The sequence below is a fragment of the Chrysemys picta genome, chromosome 7 (genome assembly GCF_011386835.1).
Source record: "Chrysemys picta bellii isolate R12L10 chromosome 7, ASM1138683v2, whole genome shotgun sequence".
Classification (NCBI taxonomy): domain Eukaryota; kingdom Metazoa; phylum Chordata; order Testudines; family Emydidae; genus Chrysemys; species Chrysemys picta.
This window is the reverse complement of record NC_088797.1, coordinates 452,751-473,487: the sequence shown is the minus strand read 5'-3', so window position 1 is coordinate 473,487 and position 20,737 is coordinate 452,751. Positions and strand designations below refer to the sequence as shown.

Here is a 20,737-nt window from a genome sequence, read left to right as displayed (position 1 = left end):
ACAGCGATGCCACTCTATGTTGTTTAAGAGATAACTTCTTGGTACATGGCATGGCCTTTTAAACTGGAGTCAGGTTCTTAATATTGGAGAAGATGGAAGACACAGCAGTACCAGTGCTGGGACACAAGACATAGACCAAGAGGTTGACTTCCCTATGTTCTGTTCAATATCTTCATCAATGTGTTAGATAATGGCATAGAAAGCACACTTCTAAAGTTTGCGGACGATACCAAGCTGGGAGGGGTTGCAAGTGCTTTGGAGGATAGGATTAAAATTCAAAATGATCTGGACAAACTGGAGAAATGGTCTGAAGTAAATAGGATGGAATTCAGCAAAGTACTCCCACTTAGGAAGGAACAATTTGTTGCACACATATAAAATGGGAAATGACTTTCAAGGAAGGAGTACAGTGGAAAGGGTTCTGGGGGTCATAGTAGATCACAAGATAAATATGAGTAAACAGTGTAACACTATTGCATAAAAAGCAAACATCATTCTGGGATGTATTAGCAGGAGTGCTGTAAGCAAGACACAAGATTAGGCCTCAACTGGAGTATTATGTCCAGTTCTGGGTGCCAAATTTCAGGAAAGACAAGGACAAATTGGAGAAAGTCCAGAAAAGAGCAACAAAAATGATTAAAAGTCTCAAAAATATGACCTATGAGGGAAGATTGAAAAAATTGGGTTTGTTTAGTCTAGAGAAGAGAAGAGTGAGGGGAGGTGATAACAGTTTTCAAGTACATAAAAGGTTGTTACAAGGAGGAGGGAGAAAAACTGTTCTCTTTAACCTCTGAGGCTAGGACAAGAAGCAATGGGCTTAAATTGCAGTAAGGGCAGTTTAGGCTGAACATTAGGAAAAACTTCCTAACTGTCAATGTGGTTAAACACTGGAGAAAATTGCCCAGGGAGGTTGTGGAATCTCTGTCGCTGGAGATTTTTAAGAGCAGGTTAGACAAACACCTGTCAGGGATGGTCTAGATAATACTTAGTCCTGCCATGAGTGCAGGGGACTGGAGTTGATGACCTCTCAAGGTCCCTTCCAATCCTACAATTCTATGGTTCTCTTAGATTGTTATTCTGGAGAAAATTTTTTTTTAAAGGTCTGGATGGTTCTGAAGGGCCCCAGGGTTTCTGCTTACTGCAGCAGAGACAGTCACTGGAGCTCTTTAAACAGCCAAAGCTGATGTTCAAGGGTGGGGGGAGGGGAGAAGGGGGAAGAGAGCCTGGAATGCTCCATCAACAGTTTCAGCCATTCCTCAAGTTTTCGAAATCTCCTTTCCATGGGTGAGCAGACCACGGGAACGTGGGTCTCTTCAAATCAGCAGAGGCAGATTCAATGTCTCTCATTGTGGGAAAGAGACCTGGGGCAGGTCCGACAGGGATTTTGGGCATAACCCATTAGTTGAAGTACTGGATTGAGGCCAAATCCAGAAGCCCAGATTGGGCAAACAAAGGGAAGAGGGAGTAAACCCCCCAAACCACAAAACTGTGTTAAACAGAAAAATTAAATATTAAAAAATTACTACGAAAGAAGCATAAGAATAAATAAGAGAATAAAGCAGAAAACCACATGGTTCTCTATAGTGGATGCTGCAACACTCCCTCTCAAGCTGCAGGCAGTTGAGAAGGAACTGGAGTGGCAGTGAGCTCAACCTCCTTGTACCTGCACACCAGAGCATGAGGACGTGTAGGGTGCAGCTGTGGACCCAAGGACGGTCCTGATGAAAGTTTCTGATCAAGAATGCCCAGGCACGCACATATACTGAAGTTGAGCTCCCCTAGGGACACTTCTCGTATAGTGAGTATTTAGCTGTTTGAAAACCCTTGTCCATTTGTAACTCAAAACACTTGCTTTAAAACAAGAACTAGAACAATGATGCTGACTGAACATGTCTCTTCAGTAAGGGGAAGTGGAGACACTTCCAGCTGTGTGGGAGCAGAAGACAACCACTTAGAAATTTCAGCTAGTGCAGAATGCAGAAGCCTGCTAACTAGCATTAGCTGGAGGGAACATAATGCTTGTTCTCTAGAATCTGCACTGATTCCCAGCTTACCTCTAGGTGTTGATTTGATCTATAAAACCCCACATGACTTGGGTCCTGGCTATCTGAGACACACAGCCCCTCACACAAGCTACCAAATGGACAGAGAGATCCGTTGGGGTGCCTCTCCTATGAACTTCTAGATATAAACAACGGGGGGCAAAGCTTGCTCTCTCTCCAGTATTTTTAAGTTGCTTAATAATGTCCACAACTATTTATTCTAGGTCTCAAGTGAGATCAGAATCCTATTGTGCTGGGCATTGTAAGAGAATCTCTGCCCCCAAAAGTCTAAAATCTAAATAGAAATGGTAAAGGTTCCATTTTACAGATGGAGAACTGAGACACAGAGATTAAGTGACTTGTCCATGGTCACACTGGGAGCCAGTTCCAAGAACCAGGAATTAAATCCAGACCTTTCGAGTCCAAGTCCAGTTCCTTAACCACAAGACCATCATCTCTTTTGTGGTAAAATCCCAGCTCCTTTGAAGTCAGTCAATGATAAAACTCCCTTTACTTCCATTGGGCCAGGATTTCAACCATAACATCACAGTGCTCCTGGTATTTGTTTTCCCCGCTGCTCTGATATAGCCTGAGTTTGTTGATCTCAGGCCTTTGCTTGGTGATGGTAGGTACACCACTAAGGTGGTGTTGAAGGAGCTCAATTCAGTTCAGTTGATCCTGACACCTCAGGGTCATTTGTTATATTTGTAGATCCACCCAGTGTCTTAGTAAGCAGAGGGTGAGAGCATTCAGGGACCCCTTTCCTGCATTCCCTCAAACCCCAGAACCCTGACACACAGTGAGGGCTCCCCTACACCCAGAGATGGGAAGGATGGCTACATGTAACTGAAGGTCAAACTCTTGAAAATTATATAAGCAAGAGGTCAGGCAAATTTCACAACTGACCAGGATATTCACTTGATAGGCGGCAGGGAATAAAGGGCAGAATTAAGACTATGATTGGAACCGTAACTATCTGTTTCCTGAGTTTAAAGTGTCTATAATTCTCAGCTTACTTTTTGTGAGGAAATTTGGTGCTTGGTATCTTCAGAGAACTGTACAGCTAATTAACTCCACCAGCCTCCTGATGCCAGTACTATCCCCATCATAGAGGAACAGGAAAACTGAGGCTTAAGGTGGTTTGTCCAAGGTCAAAGATCAAATCTGTGATCTAGTTGTGGGATCAAATGCTGTAGTCAACTCCAAGGCTTTCTAGGCCTGAAGGGTGAGGGAAGTAGACTTAAGGGTCTTGTTTGACGCACGAGGAAATGTGCTCAGGGAAAAGCTCCCATAGGATACTGGTGATGTCAAACATGGAGGTGCCACTTACCTGAGAGCCAAGCCCGCAGCTAAATCTATTCTGAACAGAGTCAGTTCCACCTGTCTAAGTATGAAATGCAGCTCTCCTTCCAAAGGCTCATCTATTTACCTGGATCTCTCTCAGCAGCACTGTCACTCGTCGGTGAGGGCTCTCCTCTCTGGGATATCTTTGCACCACTGCGCAGAACCTTCTCGAGAATACCACGGCCCTCTCGAAGCCGTTCCACAGATGTGGGGACCATCCTGAAAGAGGAAGTAATAAGAGTTGAGGGCTGTTACTACTCATCTTTGAGCACAATGACCAAGGCGTGGGGGTTGTGGGCCCCTTAATACACTTACAAGAGGGCTGTTTTTAAGCTCTTAAAATATTCTGCTTAGAACAATTAGCATGAAGTCAGTGCTGGAGTGCAAGTCCCTGCCATACAGAGGTGCAGGGGTGGTAGAAGAATGGGTTCACCAAACAATTATGAGAATTAAGGTTCTGCACTGCTTTTGTGATGTCAACAAACCCTGGTAGATTTTACTCTATCAGTTGCTGGCTACCAAATATGACTACTGTGAAGTGTTTTCTAAAGCACTGCACTGGGGCAATGAGATCTCTTCTCTTTGTTGTCAAATGATTGCGAGATATTTGATGTTTCATTGTGGTCTAAGTGAGTTTGGGTCCTCCTCTTTCAGAAAAGGGTATCAAGATTTAACAGCATTTTGGAAATCCTAGGATACACAAGTCTAGATATAGTCACCATATGGAAATGACTTTTTTTGCACTGAAAAAGCAGTTTATTGTAACACTCTATAATAATACAACATTAAGGTAGCTTTGTTAAAATATAATCAGCAAAAGCAAGGTTCCTGGAGCAGTGTTAACTTAGCCATTTTACCTATAAATGCTACTTTCCATTCCTGTTTTCCTTGTCCAATTTGTTTTTTATTTTTAACACAGTAGCACTTAGAGGCCCCACACAAAATTGGTACAACATAGTGTTACTCACAGTCCAAACACACAGTGAAAGTCTCAGCCCCAAAGAGGACAGCAAGAGATGAAGTGACTTGCCTCAAGTCACACTGCAGGACAATGGCAGAGCCAGGAACAGAACCAAAGTCTCCTGGGTAACAGTCTGTCCAGTGGATCATGCAGTTTCTAAATGTGTATGCTTGTTATTTAATATGTAATACAGCAGTGCCTGGGTGCCCCAATCAGGGATTGGTGTGGTGCCACATTATTCTAGGCCCTGTACATAGATAACAGAAAGCCCATGGTTTTTCTACAGTAAATATGTAGCATAAAACACAGATGTGCAGACTAGCTGGATTAACATTGTGCAGGAGCTTAGACAGGAAATATAAAAATTAAACTGTGCAACCTCAACGTTGTATTAAGTGGTTTTTGCATTTATTTTCTCTCTCTCTCTCTCTCTCTCTTTTTTTTTTTATTAAAGGAAAATATAATTTGCGCTCAACATTAGCATTTTAAGGGCCCAAAATGGACACTGAAATTCACACCTCAGTGAGGTGAATGGGGTAGGGGCAGAGTTCACTCCTCACTGAGGTGAATGGGGTGAGGGGGGTGAATTCACACCTTCTTTGCTGCTATTGTTTGGCTGGAGACAGTTTTCTGCAAGGCTGGGTTAACAGGGCAGCAGCACATCTGTTTACATTGTGATGGCTGTATCTTGGCAACTGAAAGAGACAGAAACTTATTTTTTTTTAAATGAAAGCTATTTGCAGATATTGTAGAATGCGGCAAAACTATGGAGACCTCTAAAAATCACAGCAAGTAATTTTAGCTCCCACTTCCTCCTGTCCCTGTTATGCCAGCAAGTTATCTGGAAATGTACAAGGGAGCTGTGCACAGGTGTCAACAGGGGACTTGGAATGAAACTGTTTATAACCTTTACTCTAGCATGAGCCTTCTGTAACACCATTTAAAAGTGAAATGGGACTGTTCACTCTCAAGCCACACCCATTAGAACCAGGGAAGACGGAAATAGGATAAGAAAGGCAGCAAAACTGGTTAATCCCATTTTAGACAGATACTGATAACACTTCACACGTGATAACCACATGGCACTGTGGCCCCCAGCCTTAGGCAGCGATACTGGCTCATGAGGCCACAGTGGAAACCAAACCCAGAGCAGCTGAATTAAGCAGGTAATGTAAAGGTGGACACTGGAGCTTGGCTGCCATGTGGAGAGGTGGTCCCACATCCCTATGCGTGGCTGTTGCATTCAGCCATACCCCTCTCCCAGACAGCAGGGGATGGCACAGATGTGTGTGTGGGGTTGCTTTTAAACCTTTACAAAACAGGCTGTAAAGTGAGCAATCATTTCCGTGCAGGGCCCCAGCTCAGCCAGTCCCAGCTTCTCCCAGCATCTCCATTGTGTGTGGAGCACTGAGACAGAAGGGCAAGACGTGCTGTTTTTTGAAAGAACAATCTCTTTTCTTTCATGCCTTTCTGTGGGGTTGTCATTGCAGTAAACTCACTCCAGCATACGGCTTCTCATGCATTTCCATTGTGGATCAAATCTTAACAGAAACTCTTGTGGACCCCACTTTCTACACCGCATTGCCCAGACCCACCTCCCTCCCCTCCTATGTCAACTACAGCAATTGCCTACACACAGAATTAGTATCGGGAAAATAATGTCTTTTTACTTTTTAACTAGGGCTGCTGATTAATCGCAGTTAACTCATGCGATTAACTCAATAATTAATCACGATTAAAAAAATTAATCACGACTAATCGCAGTTTTAATCACACTGTTAAACAATAGAATACCAATTGAAATTTATGAAATATTTTTGGATGTTTTTCTATGTTTTAAAATATATTTATTTCAATTACAACACAGAATCAAATTGTACACTGCTCACTTTATATTATTTTTATTACAAATATTTGCACTGTAAAAATGATAATATTTTTCAATTAATCTCAGACAAGTACTGTAGTGCAATCTCTTTATCGTGAAAGTGCAACTTACAAATGTAGATTTTTTTGTTACAGAACTACACTCAAAAATAAAACAAACAATGCAAAACTTTAGAGTCTACAAGTCTACTCAGTCCTCCTCCTTGTTCAGCCAATCACTAAGACAAACAAGTTTCTTTACATTTATAGGAAATAATGTTGCCCACTACTTATTTACGTCACTAGAAAGTGAGAACAGCAGTTCACATGGGACTTTTGTAGACAGCATTGCAAGGTATTTACATGCCAGATATTCTAAACATTCGTATGCCCCTTCATACGTTGGCCACCATTCCAGAGGACATGCTTCCATGCTGATGACGCTCGTTGAAAAAAAATGCGCTCATTAAATTTGTGACTGAACTCCTTGGGGGAGAACTGTATGTCTCCTGTTCTGTTTTACCCACATTCTGCCATATAGTTCATGTTATAGTTGTCTCGGATGATGACTCAGCACATTTTGTCATTTTAAGAATGCTTTCACTACCGATTTGACAAAAAGCAAAGAAGGTACCAATGTGAGATTTCTAAAGATAGCTACAGCACTCAACCCAAGGTTTAAGAATCTGAAGTGCCTTCCAAAATCTGAGAGGGACGAGGTGTGGAGCATGCTTTCAGAAGTCTTAAAAGAGCAACACTCCCATGCGGAAACTACAGAATCCGAACCACCTAAAAAGAAAATCAGCCTTCTGCTGGTGGCCTCTGACTCAGATGATGAAAATGAACATGGGTCGGTCCACACTACTTTGGATCGTTATCAAGCAGAGCCTGTCATCAGTATGGACGCATGTCCTCCGGAATGGTGGCTGAATCATGAAGGGATATATGAATCTTTAGCGCATCTGGCACGTAAATATCTTGTGATGCCGGCTACAACAGTGCCAGGCAAATGCCTGTTCTCACTTTCAGGTGACATTGTAAACAAGAAGCGTGCAGCATTATCTCCTGCAAATGTAAACAAACTTGTTTCTCTGAGTAATTGGCTGAACAAGAAATAGGACTGGGTGGACTTGTAGGCTCTAAAGTTTTACATTGTTTTATTTTTGAATGCAGATTTTTTTGTACATAATTCTACATTTGTAAGTTCAACTTTCATGATAAAGAAATTGCACTTCAGTACTTGTATGAGGTGAACTGAAAAATACTATTTCTTTTGTTTTTTTACAGTGCAAATACTTGTAATCAAAAATAAATATAAAGTGAGCTACTGTACACTTTGTATTGTGTTGTAATTGAAATCAATATATTTGAAAATTTAGAAAACACCCAAAAATATTTAAATAAATGGTATTCTATTATTGTTTAACAGTGCGATTAATCGAGATTAATTTTTTTAATTGATTGACAGCCCTACTTTTAATACAATTTAGCAGATGGAAATAAGGTGAGGCCAGCACCATGTGACACTAGCTCTCTTCAGAACCCTGGCAAGCACCATGTGGACCACAATAGGTTCCTGGAGCACAGTTTGTGAACCTATGCTCTAGGGTATTTGCACATAACGTAGACTAGAGATGTGCTCCTCATCTCCCGCATGTGCCATCATGCCAAAGGTATAAGTCTCTGTTTGGAGGTCATGGGGAGGTGTATTATTTAGCATCTTTTTCAATAAAAGCTAGCATTAAGGTGTCACAGCAGCCCACACTCAGAGTCAAGGTCTGGCAGCAGAAGGCTAAGGTGCAAATCCCAAGGCAAGCACATGGTCTAGAGTCTGGAGAATATGCCCCAAAAAAGAAAAATTGGTGGAGAAAATAAACTTCTCATTGTTTTTTAATTTCCACCACGGATATTTGGCATCTAATCTACAAACGGGCTGGCTCAAGAGGCTGCTGGGATCACTTGTGTTTATACTGTAGAATTCAACTTATATAGCCAACCAGAATGAGTGCTGTGGCCCCGTTCTAAAGCCAGGCGATATATCTAGAGCCATTCCGTATGAAGCTAACCCAGGATCCATCCCGGGTGTGCAGATACTTGCCAATGCGGTCTGACTTTCTGATGGATTCTATCTGTAGGCCTTTACACACATCTTCTTGGGAAAGCCCCAAGCAGAGAGTCTGACCGACTTCCTATGAAGCAACAACAACCTTGTCAGGAGAGCGAACACTCACCACCTACTGCTGATGTTCTCCTGGGATTTGGAGTGTGAGGTCGAGGAACTAGCCACCCTCAGGTCTGGTGGGCTGATCTCCTCTATGTGAGGCAGGGGGGGATGTGAGGGAGAACAGCCACTTTGTGGGGAGGATGGGGCTCGGACTACTGAGCCCTGCACACTGCTGGCCTCTGTGTCAGTCACAGAGCTGTTGCTGCCTTGTCGGGTCGGCGTCATTGTGCATCGCACTGAATCACTTCCCTCCTTGGCTTCCTGTTTTCGCTTGCGGTACTCCAGCAGAGAGACCTGCGAGAGAAACATCGCCATGAGCCTGGGCACTGAGGCTGTTAGCTGAACAGACAAATCACTAAGTTGGCAGGTCCAGGGGGAAGGATGCTATCCCTTCATATGTTGCCCTAGAAGCACTGACTACATATACAAGTAAACATTTTAACATGCATAAAACTGCAGGATAGGGCATCCCTGAGCTATAATCAGGACTAGAAAAACAAGTTGTTTATGAAAAAGAAGACATGATTTGCATCTCTATAGTCCCTTTCATGCGAGGATCTCAAAGCATGTTACAAACATGAATGAAGCCTCCCCCGGGAAGTAGGTAGGAATTTTACAGTGGGACAGAGGCAGAGATTAAATGACTTGTCTATAAGAATCATACACCAAGTCAGTTTCAAAACAGGGAAAAACCCCACGTGACAGATTAGATACCATCAAGAAATCATAGTTAGCAAGATATTACTGACAAATATGAAATTATGAAAAATATAGTCATTAATTTTAAGCCTATAATCAGAACCCCACGAAGTGACTGCAAATTTACCATAGAATCCACCCCGGCCTCAGAATTGGGCTGCAGAATTTAAATGGTTTCAGAGTGGTTTTAAATGTTCATTTAGAACAATGTACAAAGAAAACAAAGTTTGCATCCTTTTATATTGGAGTCACGTCTTCTTGAATTTGCAGACAGGCTGAAACAACAGCTCAGAGGGGTGACTGTCGTATTTTTCCACAATTAACTATTTAATGGATGATCATTTCAGAAGAAATATGCTGTTAGTAGTGTGCTTATCCCATAATCCCAAACTTCCTCCTGTACCTCCCCAATTGTCAAAAGCCTCAATGGCTTCTGTCCAGTTGCCAAACCTCCAGCATCCTCCTGACAACTTGTGCAATACAGGTCCACACAGTATAAAAATCTGCAGCACTCTGAAAGCTGAAAACAAAAGTGTTCTCTACTTCTATTCTCTATAGGTGCCTACACCATGCTCATCACCAGAGGCTCTGAGCACCTTCCAGCGCTGCATTAAACAATGAGACTAACATCTGTCATGGCCAATTAGGCTTCCAATCCTGCTACACCAGAAGAACTGAACCACTGTTCACAAAAGTGGGAAACTTTTGCAAAATTGCCACACTCCTGGTTTTTGGTCAAAGGCACAAAGCAAAGGATTCTATAAGTCAACTGTATTTGGGGGGAAAAACACATTACATAGTCTCATATGATGATAACTCTCTTTCCATTCCTTTAGAATATCTGGAGGATGTTAAACAGAAGCTATTAAAGTTAGACATTTTAAAAATTAGCAGATCCAGATAACTTGCATCCAAGGATTTTAAAAGAGCTGACTGAGGAGCTCACTGGACCGTTAAGGTTTATTTTCATAGAATATCAGGGTTGGAAGGGACCTCAGGAGATCATCTAGTCCAACCCCCTGCTCAAAGCAGGGCCAATCCCCAACTAAATCATCCAACAGATTTTTGCCTCATATCCCTAAATGGCCCCCTCAAGGATTGAACTCACAACCCTGGGTTTAACAGGCCACTGCTCAAACCACTGAGCTATCCCTCCCCCTAAGTCTCGGAGCAATGGGGCAGGTTCAGAAGACTGGAAGAAAGCCAACGTCCCAATTTTTAAAAAGGGCAAATGGATAATTATAGACCTGTAAGCCTGACATTGATCCTGGGCAAGATAACAGCGCAGCTGATCAATAATAAACTAAAAGAGGGTAATGTAATTAATATAAATCAACATGGGTTTTGGGAAAATAAATTCTGTCAAACTAACTTGATGTCTTTTTTTGATGAGTTTACAAATTGGTTGATATAGTACTGTTGACAAAATATACGTAGACTTGGTACCACATGGTCTTTTGATGAAAAAACTATGACATAAAATTAACATGGCAACATTAAATGAATTAAAGACTGGCTAACAGCATACAGGGAATCATCATTGAGTGGGTGTGTTTCCAGTGGGGTCCTGCAGGGTTTGGTTCTTGGCCCTATGCTATTTTATGTTTCTATCAATGACCTGGAAGAAAACATAAAATCACTGATGACAGATGACACAAAAAATGGGGGAGTGGTAAATAATGAAAAGCACAGATCACTGACTTAGGGTGATCTGGATCACTTAGTAAACTGGGCACTGGGTGTGTTTTAATACGTCTAAATGTAAATTCATACATCCAGGAATAAAGAAAGTAGGCTATACTTACAGGATGGGGGGTGGAGAGGAGAGGGTCTATTCAGGGAAGCAGTGACTCTGAAAAGATTTGGGGATTGTGGTGGATAATCAGCCAAACATGAAATTCCAGTAGAACACAGTAGCCAAAAGAGCTAACGTGATCTTGGGATGCATAAACAGGGGAATTTTGAGTAGGAGTAGAGAGGTTATTTTACCTCAGTTATTTGGCACTGGTGTGACTGCTGCTGGAATACTGTGTCCAGTTCTGGTGCCCACAATTCAAGACAGATGTTGATAAATTGGAGAGGGTTCAAAGAAGAGCCACGAGAATGATTAAAGGATTAGAAAACATGCCTTATAGTGATAGACTCAAGGAGCTCCATCTACTTAGCTTAACAAAGAGGTTAGGGGGCATCTTGATTAGTCTATACAGCCCTACATGGGGAAAAAATGGTTACCTACTTTTTATAACTGTTCTTCAAGATGTGTTGCTCACGATCCATTCCATTCTAGGTGTGCACGTGCCCATGTGCGTGGTCGTCGGAGATTTTTACCTTAGCGGTATTCGTAGGGTCAGCAGTGGCGTCCCCTTGAGTGCTGCACTCATGCGCCAGTATATCAGCCGTCACCAACCCTACGCCATTTCAGTTCCTTCTTGCTGACAACTCCGACAGAGGGGCGGGAAGCAGGGTAATGGAATGGACATGAGCAACACATCTCAAAGAACAACAGTTATGAAAGGTAGATAACCGTTTTTCTTCTTCGAGTGCTTACTTGTGTCAATGGAAATGGGCTCGGAGTTCACGATCTTGCATCTTGCAGCACTGCCCTGCTGAAGCCAGCATCGTCCCGGGCCTGCTGGGTCAGCACATAATGGGACATAAACGTGTGAACAGATGACCAGGTAGCAGCTTTACAGATCTCCTGGATTGGCATCTGGGCTAAGAAGGCCGCAGATAACACTTGTGCTCTAGTCGACTGTGCTTTGACTATGGCTGGTGGACTACGCCAGCTCATAGCAGCATCGGATGCAGGCTGTGATCCAGGACGAAATCCTTTGAGCAGACACAGGGTGACCTTTTGTCCTGTCTGCGATTACCACGAACAGCTGCACTGATTTACGGAACAACCGTATCCTATTGATACAGAAAGCCAGCACCCTCCAGACATCCAGGTGTATAACCTGTGCTCCTCTTCGGATTTATGGGGCTTCGGAAAGACCAGTAAGAAAATGTCCTGGCTGATATGAAACTGGGCAACAACTTTGGGCAGGAACGCTGAGTGTGGCCGCAGTTGGACCTTATCTTTGTATAACATTGTATAGGGTGGTTCTGACGTAAGCATTCTGATCTCAGACACCCTGCGGGTGGATGCAACCGCCACCAGGAACGCAACCTTCCAGGAGAGCAGGAGAAGAGAGCAGGACGCCAGAGGTTTGAAGGGAGGCCTCATCAGCCTCGATAGCATGAGATTCAAATCCCAGGGAGGGACCGGATCCAAGACGTAAGCGTAAAGACACTCCAGACCTTTCCAGACCAGGCCGCCATGTCATGAGCGAAGATTGACCTGCCTTGGAATGGAGGGTGGAAAGCCGAAATAGCAGCCAGATGGACCTGATTGATGACAGAGACAAGCCCTGAAGTTTGAGGTGCAGAAGATAGTCCAGGATCAGCTGCAACAAGGCCTGCTCTCTCGGACGTGTCATTCTGAAGCCCAGCACGTGAATCTTTTCCACTTGGCCAGGTAAGTCGCTCCGATGAAGTGCTTTCTACTACCCAGCAAGACCTTTTGCATGTGGGCCGAGCATTCCCGTTCTTCCACATTCAGCCATGCAGCAGCCACACTGTCAAGTGCAATGCCTCCAGGTTTGGGTACAGGAGACTGCTGTGGTTCTGGGAGAGCAGGTCTGGCCAGAGAGGGAGTCGCAGTGGTTCGGCTACCGAAAGGTCCAGCCGCATGCTGAACCAGTGCTGGCAAGGTCACTTGGGGGCTATCAGGATAAGGATAGCAGGAAAGCATCTGACAGGGAACCCTGTCCATCGCCCGGAATGAACAGAACACGTGGCATTTCCTGTTTTTGAGGGACGTGAACAAGTCCACCTGGGGAGTTCCCCCACTTTCAGGGGATCATACTGGCTGGCACCGGATGGAGCAACCACTTGTGGCGAGACAAGAAGGTCCTGCTGAGGCGATCTGCTAGCACATTTCTGGTCCCGGGCAGGTGCGCGGCTACCAGATGAATGGCCTGACGAACACAGAAGTCCCAAAGGCTGACAGCTTCTTGGCAAAGGGCTGACGACCTGGCTCTGCCCTGTCTGTTGATGTAATATGTTGCAGCAGTATTGTCCGTCAGGACCTGCACCACCTTGCGCCTCAGGTGGGGCAAGAACGCCTGGCAGGCAAGGCAAACCGCTCTGAGTTCCCTGACGTTGATGTGGAGGGCCAGATCGTCCCACAACCATTGGCCCTGGATGCTCAGCTTGCCCAGCTGGGCTCCCCAGCCCAGGTCCAAAGCATCGGAGACCAGGTGATGAGGATGAGGTCATGAGAGGTACTCCCTCCAACACCGACCCGGGGCTCAACAACCAATCCAGAGACGATAGGATGCAATCCAGTACCCTGATCACCCAGCCTAGATCGTGTCTGTCGTGGGTGTAAACCAATGCCAGCCACCCTTGCAGAGGCCAAAAGGTGGAGCTGGGCATGACTGACCACAAATGTACAGGCGGCCATGTGGCCCAACAACTGCAGGCAGGGGTGAGCCGTGGTTCTTGACATGGGAGATTAGGTCCGAAAACGCGCCTCTGGGAGAAAGGCTCTGGCCTGCGTGGAGTCGAGAACCGCCCCTATGAACTCTATGTGTTGAACTAGCCTTAAGGTGTCATGTATCAGAGGGGTAGCCGTGTTAGTCTGGATCTGTAAAAAGCGACAGAGTCCTGTGGTGCCTTATAGCCTAACAGACGTATTGGAACATAAGCTTTCGTGGGTGCATGTAGTGGAAGTTTCCAGAAGCAGGTATAAATATGCAGGCAAGAATCAGTCTAGAGATAATGAGGTTAGTTCAATCAGGTAGGATGAGGCCCTCTTCTAGCAATTGAGGTGTGACCACCAAGGGAGGAGAAACTGCTTCTGTAGTTGGATAGCCATTCACAGTCTTTGTTTAATCCTCAGCTGATGGTGTCAAATTTGCAGATTAACTGAAGCTCAGCTGTTTCTCTTTGAAGTCTGGTCCTGAAGTTTTTTTGCTGTAAGATGGCTACCTTTACATCTGCTATTGTGTGTCCAGGAAGACTGAAGTGTTCTCCTACAGGTTTTTGTATATTGTCATTCCTAATATCTGACTTGTGTCCATTTATCCTTTTATGTAGGGAATTACGTAGCCTTAAAGTGAATTTTTTCTCATTTATCAACAGGCCCAGGTGATGGCAGGTGGAACACATCAGATAAGGCTTCTCTGCACTGGATTCTGATACCTGCCCTTGAAGAGCCAGTTATCGAGACATGGGAAGACCCTTGATGTCTGAGGTAAGCACCACTGGCGCCATTCATTTCGTGAAGACCCTTGGAGCCAATGAGAGGCCATGAAAGGGGAGTGCTGTAAATTGGAAATGGCATTCGCCCACTATAAAACAGAGGAAATGTCTGAGACCTTGGAATATGGAAATAGGCGTCCTCCAAGTCGAGGTCAGCATAGCAGTCCCCCAGATCCAGGGAGGGGATGATGGAGGTCAGGGAGACCATGCGAAACTTCAACTCTGTGAGAGACTTGTTAAGGCACCGCAGGACTAGAATGGGTCTGAGGCCCCCTTTTGCTTTCGGGATTAGGAAGTAGCGGGAATAGAACCCCTTTTCCTTCATGTCCTGAGGGATCTCCTCCACTGCCCCCAGGCGCAGGAGGTTATCGACCTCTTGAACAAGGAGTTGCTCATGAGAAGGGTCCTTGAAGCAGGAGGGGCAGTCGAAAATTGCAAGGGTGTAACAATGAGACACTATGTCCAGCACCCAATGGTCCAAGGTAACTTGGGACTAGGCCAAACAGAAGGGACGAAGACAGTTGAGGAAAGAGCAGGGTGGATCCTGGAAGGTGATTGGGGTGTTGCTCTCGACTGTACCCTCAAAACGAGCACTTCTGGCCCCTGGGGTGTTTTGCAGAACTGGGCTGCCTGGGAGAGCGGGAGGAGGAAGGGCGACGGCGGTTGAAACTAGTGTCTCTGTCCCTTCTTTTTGCAGATCTTTGATGAGACTGCCAAGGCCTAGGCAGCGGAGGCGTCCAGAACTGCTTTCTTGCAGGCTGCAGTGTATGCATGCCCAGCGAGCGAAGGGTAGTCCTGGTGTCCTTTAGCCCATGCAGCCTCGCATCCATCTGGTCGGAAAAGGGACCGTTCCCATCGAATTGGAGGTCCTGAGTGGAGCTCTGCATTTCTTGGGAGAGACCTGCAGTCTGATGCCAGGAGCTGGGCCTCATTACTATTGCTGATGTCACCACCCTGGCTGCCAAGTCCGCCGCGTCCCACACCATCTGGAGGGAGCAACTGGCAACCACAGTGCCCTTCTACACCAGGGTGCCAAATTCCTAGCCCAAACTCTGAGGAAGGGACTCCTTGAACTTACTGAGGGGTCCCCCATAAGTTAAAGTTGTAATGGCTCAAGAGGGCCTGATGGTATGCAATCCGGAACTGCAAACTGGCTGTTGAAGAAATTTTTCTTCCAAACAGATCCAACCATTTGGCCTCTTTATTCTTGGGGGTTGAACTAGTATGCCCCTTCTTGTCTCTTTCATTGGCCACAGAGACCACCAGCGAGCCTGGGGGAGGGTGGGTATAGAGGTATTCAAATCCCTTGGCCGGGACAAAGTATTTCTTTTCGGCCCTTTTTGAGGTGGGAGTAATGGAGGAAGGAGTTTGCCAGAGGCCCTTGGCAATCTTAAGGACACTGTCATGCACTAGTAGTGCGACACGGGTTGGGGTAGAGGCTGGCAGGACATTAAACAAGGTGTCTGCCTGCTCAGCCATTTCCTCCACCTCCAGGCCCAAGTTCTCGGCCACCCGACACAGCAGGGCCTGGTGTTCTTTGAAATCATCCAGTGGGCTGGCCCTCAAGGTCCTGCAACTGCCTCATCTGGGGACAAGGATGATGACTGCACTGCTGGCGGAGGCTCCAGGGCATCTTCTCCCACAGGGGAGGGAGGCTTAGGAGTGGGCACAGTTCCTCTGCCTCGACCACCTAGCGCGCCTCGTGCACAGAGCCCGGTGCCATCAGTGCTGCCAACTGTTGCTCCGAGGCGGCGGTCTATGAGCAGTGTGAAAGGGGCATCACCACACCTGGCACTCCCCACACTCTCCAATAAGGCCACTGGCCGTGCTACCAAGTCAGCGCTGTTGATGTGGCCTCAGATGCCCATTCGCGCTGGTGCAGTCTAGGTGAGCAGCTGAATTGGACTTCTGTGCTGGAGGACTCCCCTTCTGGTGACCACGGTGGAGCCATTGACGCCTGGGTTTGTTTGTTGACCATCGCCGACCGGTGCCTGGAGCGAGGGGAACAGTGCTGGGGGGACTGGAGACACAACTGGGGGTGCTCCCACAAGGCAGGTGACCTGGACCTGTGTCGAGAAGACTGGCGGGAGGGCAAGTGGCGTCAGTAGTACGGAGACCAGCGTCTTGCTGAAGGCAATCCATGTTGAGACGGCGGCGACCGTGGTGCCGGTGACCAAGGATGAGCACCAGAGAATCTGGGCTGCGACTCCGGCATGAAGATGGAGTGCTGCTTTATCTCAGGGGATCGGCGGTGCTTCACCGCCCCCTGAGGGGTCTTAGCGGCTGGCTTGCCCTCGTGCAGCCCACAGGCTGCATCAGCGGTGTGGGCGGAGGCCTTTGCTCTCTCAGCACCGGGGGAGCCTGTGAAAGTGTCAGTGCTGCCAGGGTTTTTGGTCCCATACTGCTCCTGGGAGTCGGGGGTGGACCTTTCACAGGGCTAAGGGCTCCGACCAGGGAGGTATAAGCACGCAGCTCTGGAGTGGCTGGGTCCAAACCGTGTCTCTTGCCTGATGACCCATGGCATTTTTCCCTGGTGCCAGGGAGCCATGCTTTTTGGTCTTATTTTTGGACACCAGCAACAGGGGAATGGTGCTGGGCAGAGCCCGGTGCCGGGGGCGCACTGAGGCACTCGGCGAGTTCTGGCGGGAGGGCACGGAAGCCAGATAAAGGGTGGACTCCAGAAGAGCCTGTAGCCGAATATCCAGCTTCTTCTGCATGCGGAGCTGGAAGTTTTTACAAATTCAGCACTTGTCTCTAATGTGTGACTCCCCTAAGCACTTGAGGCAGCTGCTGTGGGGGTCACTTACTGGCATAGGCCTGTTACAGTCTGCACAGGGCTTAAACCCAGGCGATCGGGGCATGCCCCGCCTGCAACAAAGTCCCTGCTGGGACTCTAACTGCTGACTACACTTAACAACTACTTAACACTAACAAACTATTTACGAGTCAGTAAAAGAAATCCTGCTAGCCCGTGTAATGCAAGGAAAGGCACTCCGACTAACCATCATGGGCAGTAAGAAGGAACTGAGAGGGCGTAGGGTCAGCAGCGCCTGATATGAGCACGGCACTCAAGGGGGCACCACTGCCGACCCTACGGATACCACTAAGGCAAAAATCTCTGACAATCGCACACGTGGGCACATACACACCTAGAATGGAATCGACATGAGCAAGCACTCGAAGAACAAATATTTAATAATGGGTTCTTCAATCTAACAGAGACACATGTAACACGATCCAATGGCTGGATGTTGAAGCTATTTAAATTCAGACAGCAAATAAGGCATATATTTTTAATGGTGAGAGTAATTAACCATTGGAACAATTTACCAAGGGTTGCAGTGGATTCTCCATCACTGCTAATTTTAAAATCAAGATTGGATGTTTTTCTATAAGATCTGCTGTAGGAAATTAGTGTGACAGCCCAGCTTAATCGTCACCTAGTCAAGCTATTACAGTTTCACTTGGGTGAAATAAGAACACTTCTCTCCCTGCTCCAGGACATGATACTTCTCATTGGCCCTTCTGCTGCCATACCTTATTTCAAACTCTTGCCCAACTTGCTGCCTCCTTTCTCCAGGTCTCTGCCTCAGTCTTTTTTCACTCTGACTCAGCACAGGAGTTTGGATTATTCCCCCCAGACATATTAGCTTCAGTTTTCCAAGTTGTATCTCATTTTAGCTATTTCTGCCCATGGTTCTACTCTCTCTAGATCAGTGGTTCTCAAACTTCTGTACTGGTGAGCCCTTTCACATAGTAAGCGTCTGTGTGCGACCCCCCCTTATAAATTAAAAACACTTTTTTATATATTTAACACCATTATAAATGCTGGAGGCAAAGTGGGGCTTGGAGTGGAGGCTGACAGCTCGTGACCCACCATGTAATAACCTCGCGACCCCCTGTGGGGTTCCAACCCCCAGTCTGAGAACCCCTGCTCTAGATCCTTTGAGTTATTCCTCCCCTCACTGGTATTTACCACTCCTCTAAATTTAGTGTCATCTGTGATTTCTTTAGCAGGGAATACTTGCCTTTTTCCTTTGTGGTGGGTTTTGGGGAGCAGATTTGACTCCTTCACAAACCCTCTCACCACCAGGAGACATGGATCCATGCAATGTCTCTTTAAGAAGTCCCGGCTCATGTCTGCTGAAGTAGCCATCTGCAGGAGAGCTGCAACATCCCCCTTCTGAACTCAGGGGCTTCCTGTCTCCCACCTGAGGGGAAGCCCGCAACAATCCATCTACACGGGGCATAGCGTTCAAAGGGGAGAAGGCATACATTAAATTAAACTCTGTCCGAAAAGCCTGATCGGAGCTTCTTAGCAGCAGCTGTGCCTCCCCACTCTTTCCTGGGAAGTTGGTCTCAGAAGTGAAGTGAATGGAGGACTGTGGAGCCAGATCAGAGTGGCCTGAGCCCAGCAGCGATGGCCTCTCTGGACAGGTGTTAGCATTGGAATCCAGGTAGCTCACTTTTGCCAAATCCAGGTCCGTTCGAAGGCAGAGCTAGAAAATCCAACAAAGACATGGGGTGGGAGAGGGAGGGGAAATCAGGAGAAGGGGTAGACACAGGTGGGGAGAGAAACTTTTAAAGTCAGGAAACACTTGCTCCAAAGACAACTCACTCCTTTCCAGCTCCTCTCTTGATCCCCCTGGGTCCTTTCTTGCCCTGCTCTGAAGCCTTTTAAGGTTCATCTAACGTGGGAATCAAATCCCCACGGCACAGCTGCGGCTGGCCCAGGTCAGTTGACTCGGGCTGCAGGGCTAAAAACTGTGGGGTAGATGTTTGAGCTCGGGCTGGAGTCTGAGCCCTGGGCTCCTGCAAAGGTGGAGGGTCCCAGAGCTTGGGCTCCAGCCCGAGTGTCTACACAGCAATTTCTCAGCCCCGGAGCACAAGTCCCACAAGCCTAAATCAGCTGCGCTTAATCCCATGTACACACAGCCCAAGTAGAAAATGGCTGGGAATTGAGCATTACAGAATAATCCAAACATGGCTGCCAGACTGCTGGGCCCTTTCCCTTTCAACTGGGTCGCCTTGACCCTAGTGCCCAAGCCTAGGCGCTTGCTGAAAAAGAACTGATGTCTTCAGCTGGCCCCATGCAACATTAACACATGGTATTAAACTACCCGTCCACTAAAGGTGAAGAATAGTTCAAGGACATTCACTGCTCACTGGCTGTCGTATCAGCCAACTACTTGACTATCCAAATACCCAGTAATGAAAACTGCAAGCATCCACCTACAACTTCTCTCTACTATGACAGTACATTGCCCAGGAACCCCAAGCCATGTGCCATCACTTTGATCACAAGACCTGGGAACCGCTGGTACAAACACATTATAATTCAGCATCTTACAGTAGTGAGACATAACTGCCATCCTCTGTTCTATCACAGTGCCTGGGAACTCTGGGCACTGACACGCTTCCATTCCTTCTTTTACCAGATAGCACCTGAAAACCTCCTGCACCAAGATAATGTCCCATCTTTCACTAGATTACAGCTCTGGGAATCTCAGACAATGAACACAACCATGTCCCCTTTGACACATCCCATCCCCTAGGAGCCTCTGGCACTGAGACACATCTGCAGCTCCTTTGCTATATTTACTGCACCTAGGAAAATCCAGAACCAAGACACAAATGCATCCTCTCTTTAAATTACAGCCTCCAGGAACCTCCAGGACTGAAACAGGAATACACCTCCTTTTCTTATTACAGTGCTAGGAGCCAAAACATGTCTGTGTCTTTTCTGCTATATCACAACGCAGCTTCTCTGTTATATTGCAGCTCCCAGGAACCTCCTGCACGGAGTCATGGCTGCACCCCCTCCACACGTTACAGTCCCCTGGAACATTGGGCAATGAGTACCAACTGCATCCCTTTCTCTGTATTACAGCACCTCCATCAATAAGGGCATAGCCTCTGCTATATTACAGCCCCGGAATGGAATCATGACTGTATCACTTCCTCACATTTTTAGACCAGCTTTGCAGTTATCTGGACTCTTTTTCCCTGGTACTTGCTTGATGGACTTAGGCTGCAGTGAGGTGATGATTCTGTCTGAACACAGCAGGTCAAGTACCTGACCTTGTCCCAAGAAGCTGATCAAAACCAATGAGTGATGAAGATGCTGAAGGTTCTGGACAGAGTTCTCATTGTTCCAACATCCTTCAGTTTAAACAGGGACAAGGGTCTCCCATTCCTCCCTCAATCGAAATTGCCCCTTTACAGCTACAAGAAGTAAACACCATATAAACCACTTCTACTGAGCTGAAATTGATGCTAATTATTATAATTCCA

At 46.4% G+C, this 20,737-nt stretch overlaps 1 protein-coding gene across 13 annotated transcripts in view; it reads right to left on the bottom strand.

The window, feature by feature from the left end:
- Positions 1-20,737, bottom strand: part of SETD5 (SET domain containing 5) — a 148,027-nt gene that overhangs the window by 18,242 nt on the left and 109,048 nt on the right. For 7 of the 13 annotated variants that reach the window (XR_010589363.1, XM_065552788.1, XM_005296006.5 and 4 more), the window contains 3 exons: positions 18,472-18,942; positions 8,445-8,731; positions 3,472-3,605 (listed from right to left, as the gene is read on the bottom strand). Coding sequence is in view for 7 of the 13 variants with exons in the window: in XM_065552788.1 (XP_065408860.1) it covers positions 3,472-3,605; positions 8,445-8,731; positions 18,472-18,942 (892 nt within the window). In the remaining 6 variants the exon portion in view is untranslated. The other 6 variants (XR_010589364.1, XR_010589361.1, XR_010589362.1 and 3 more) reach the window with 5 other exon arrangements.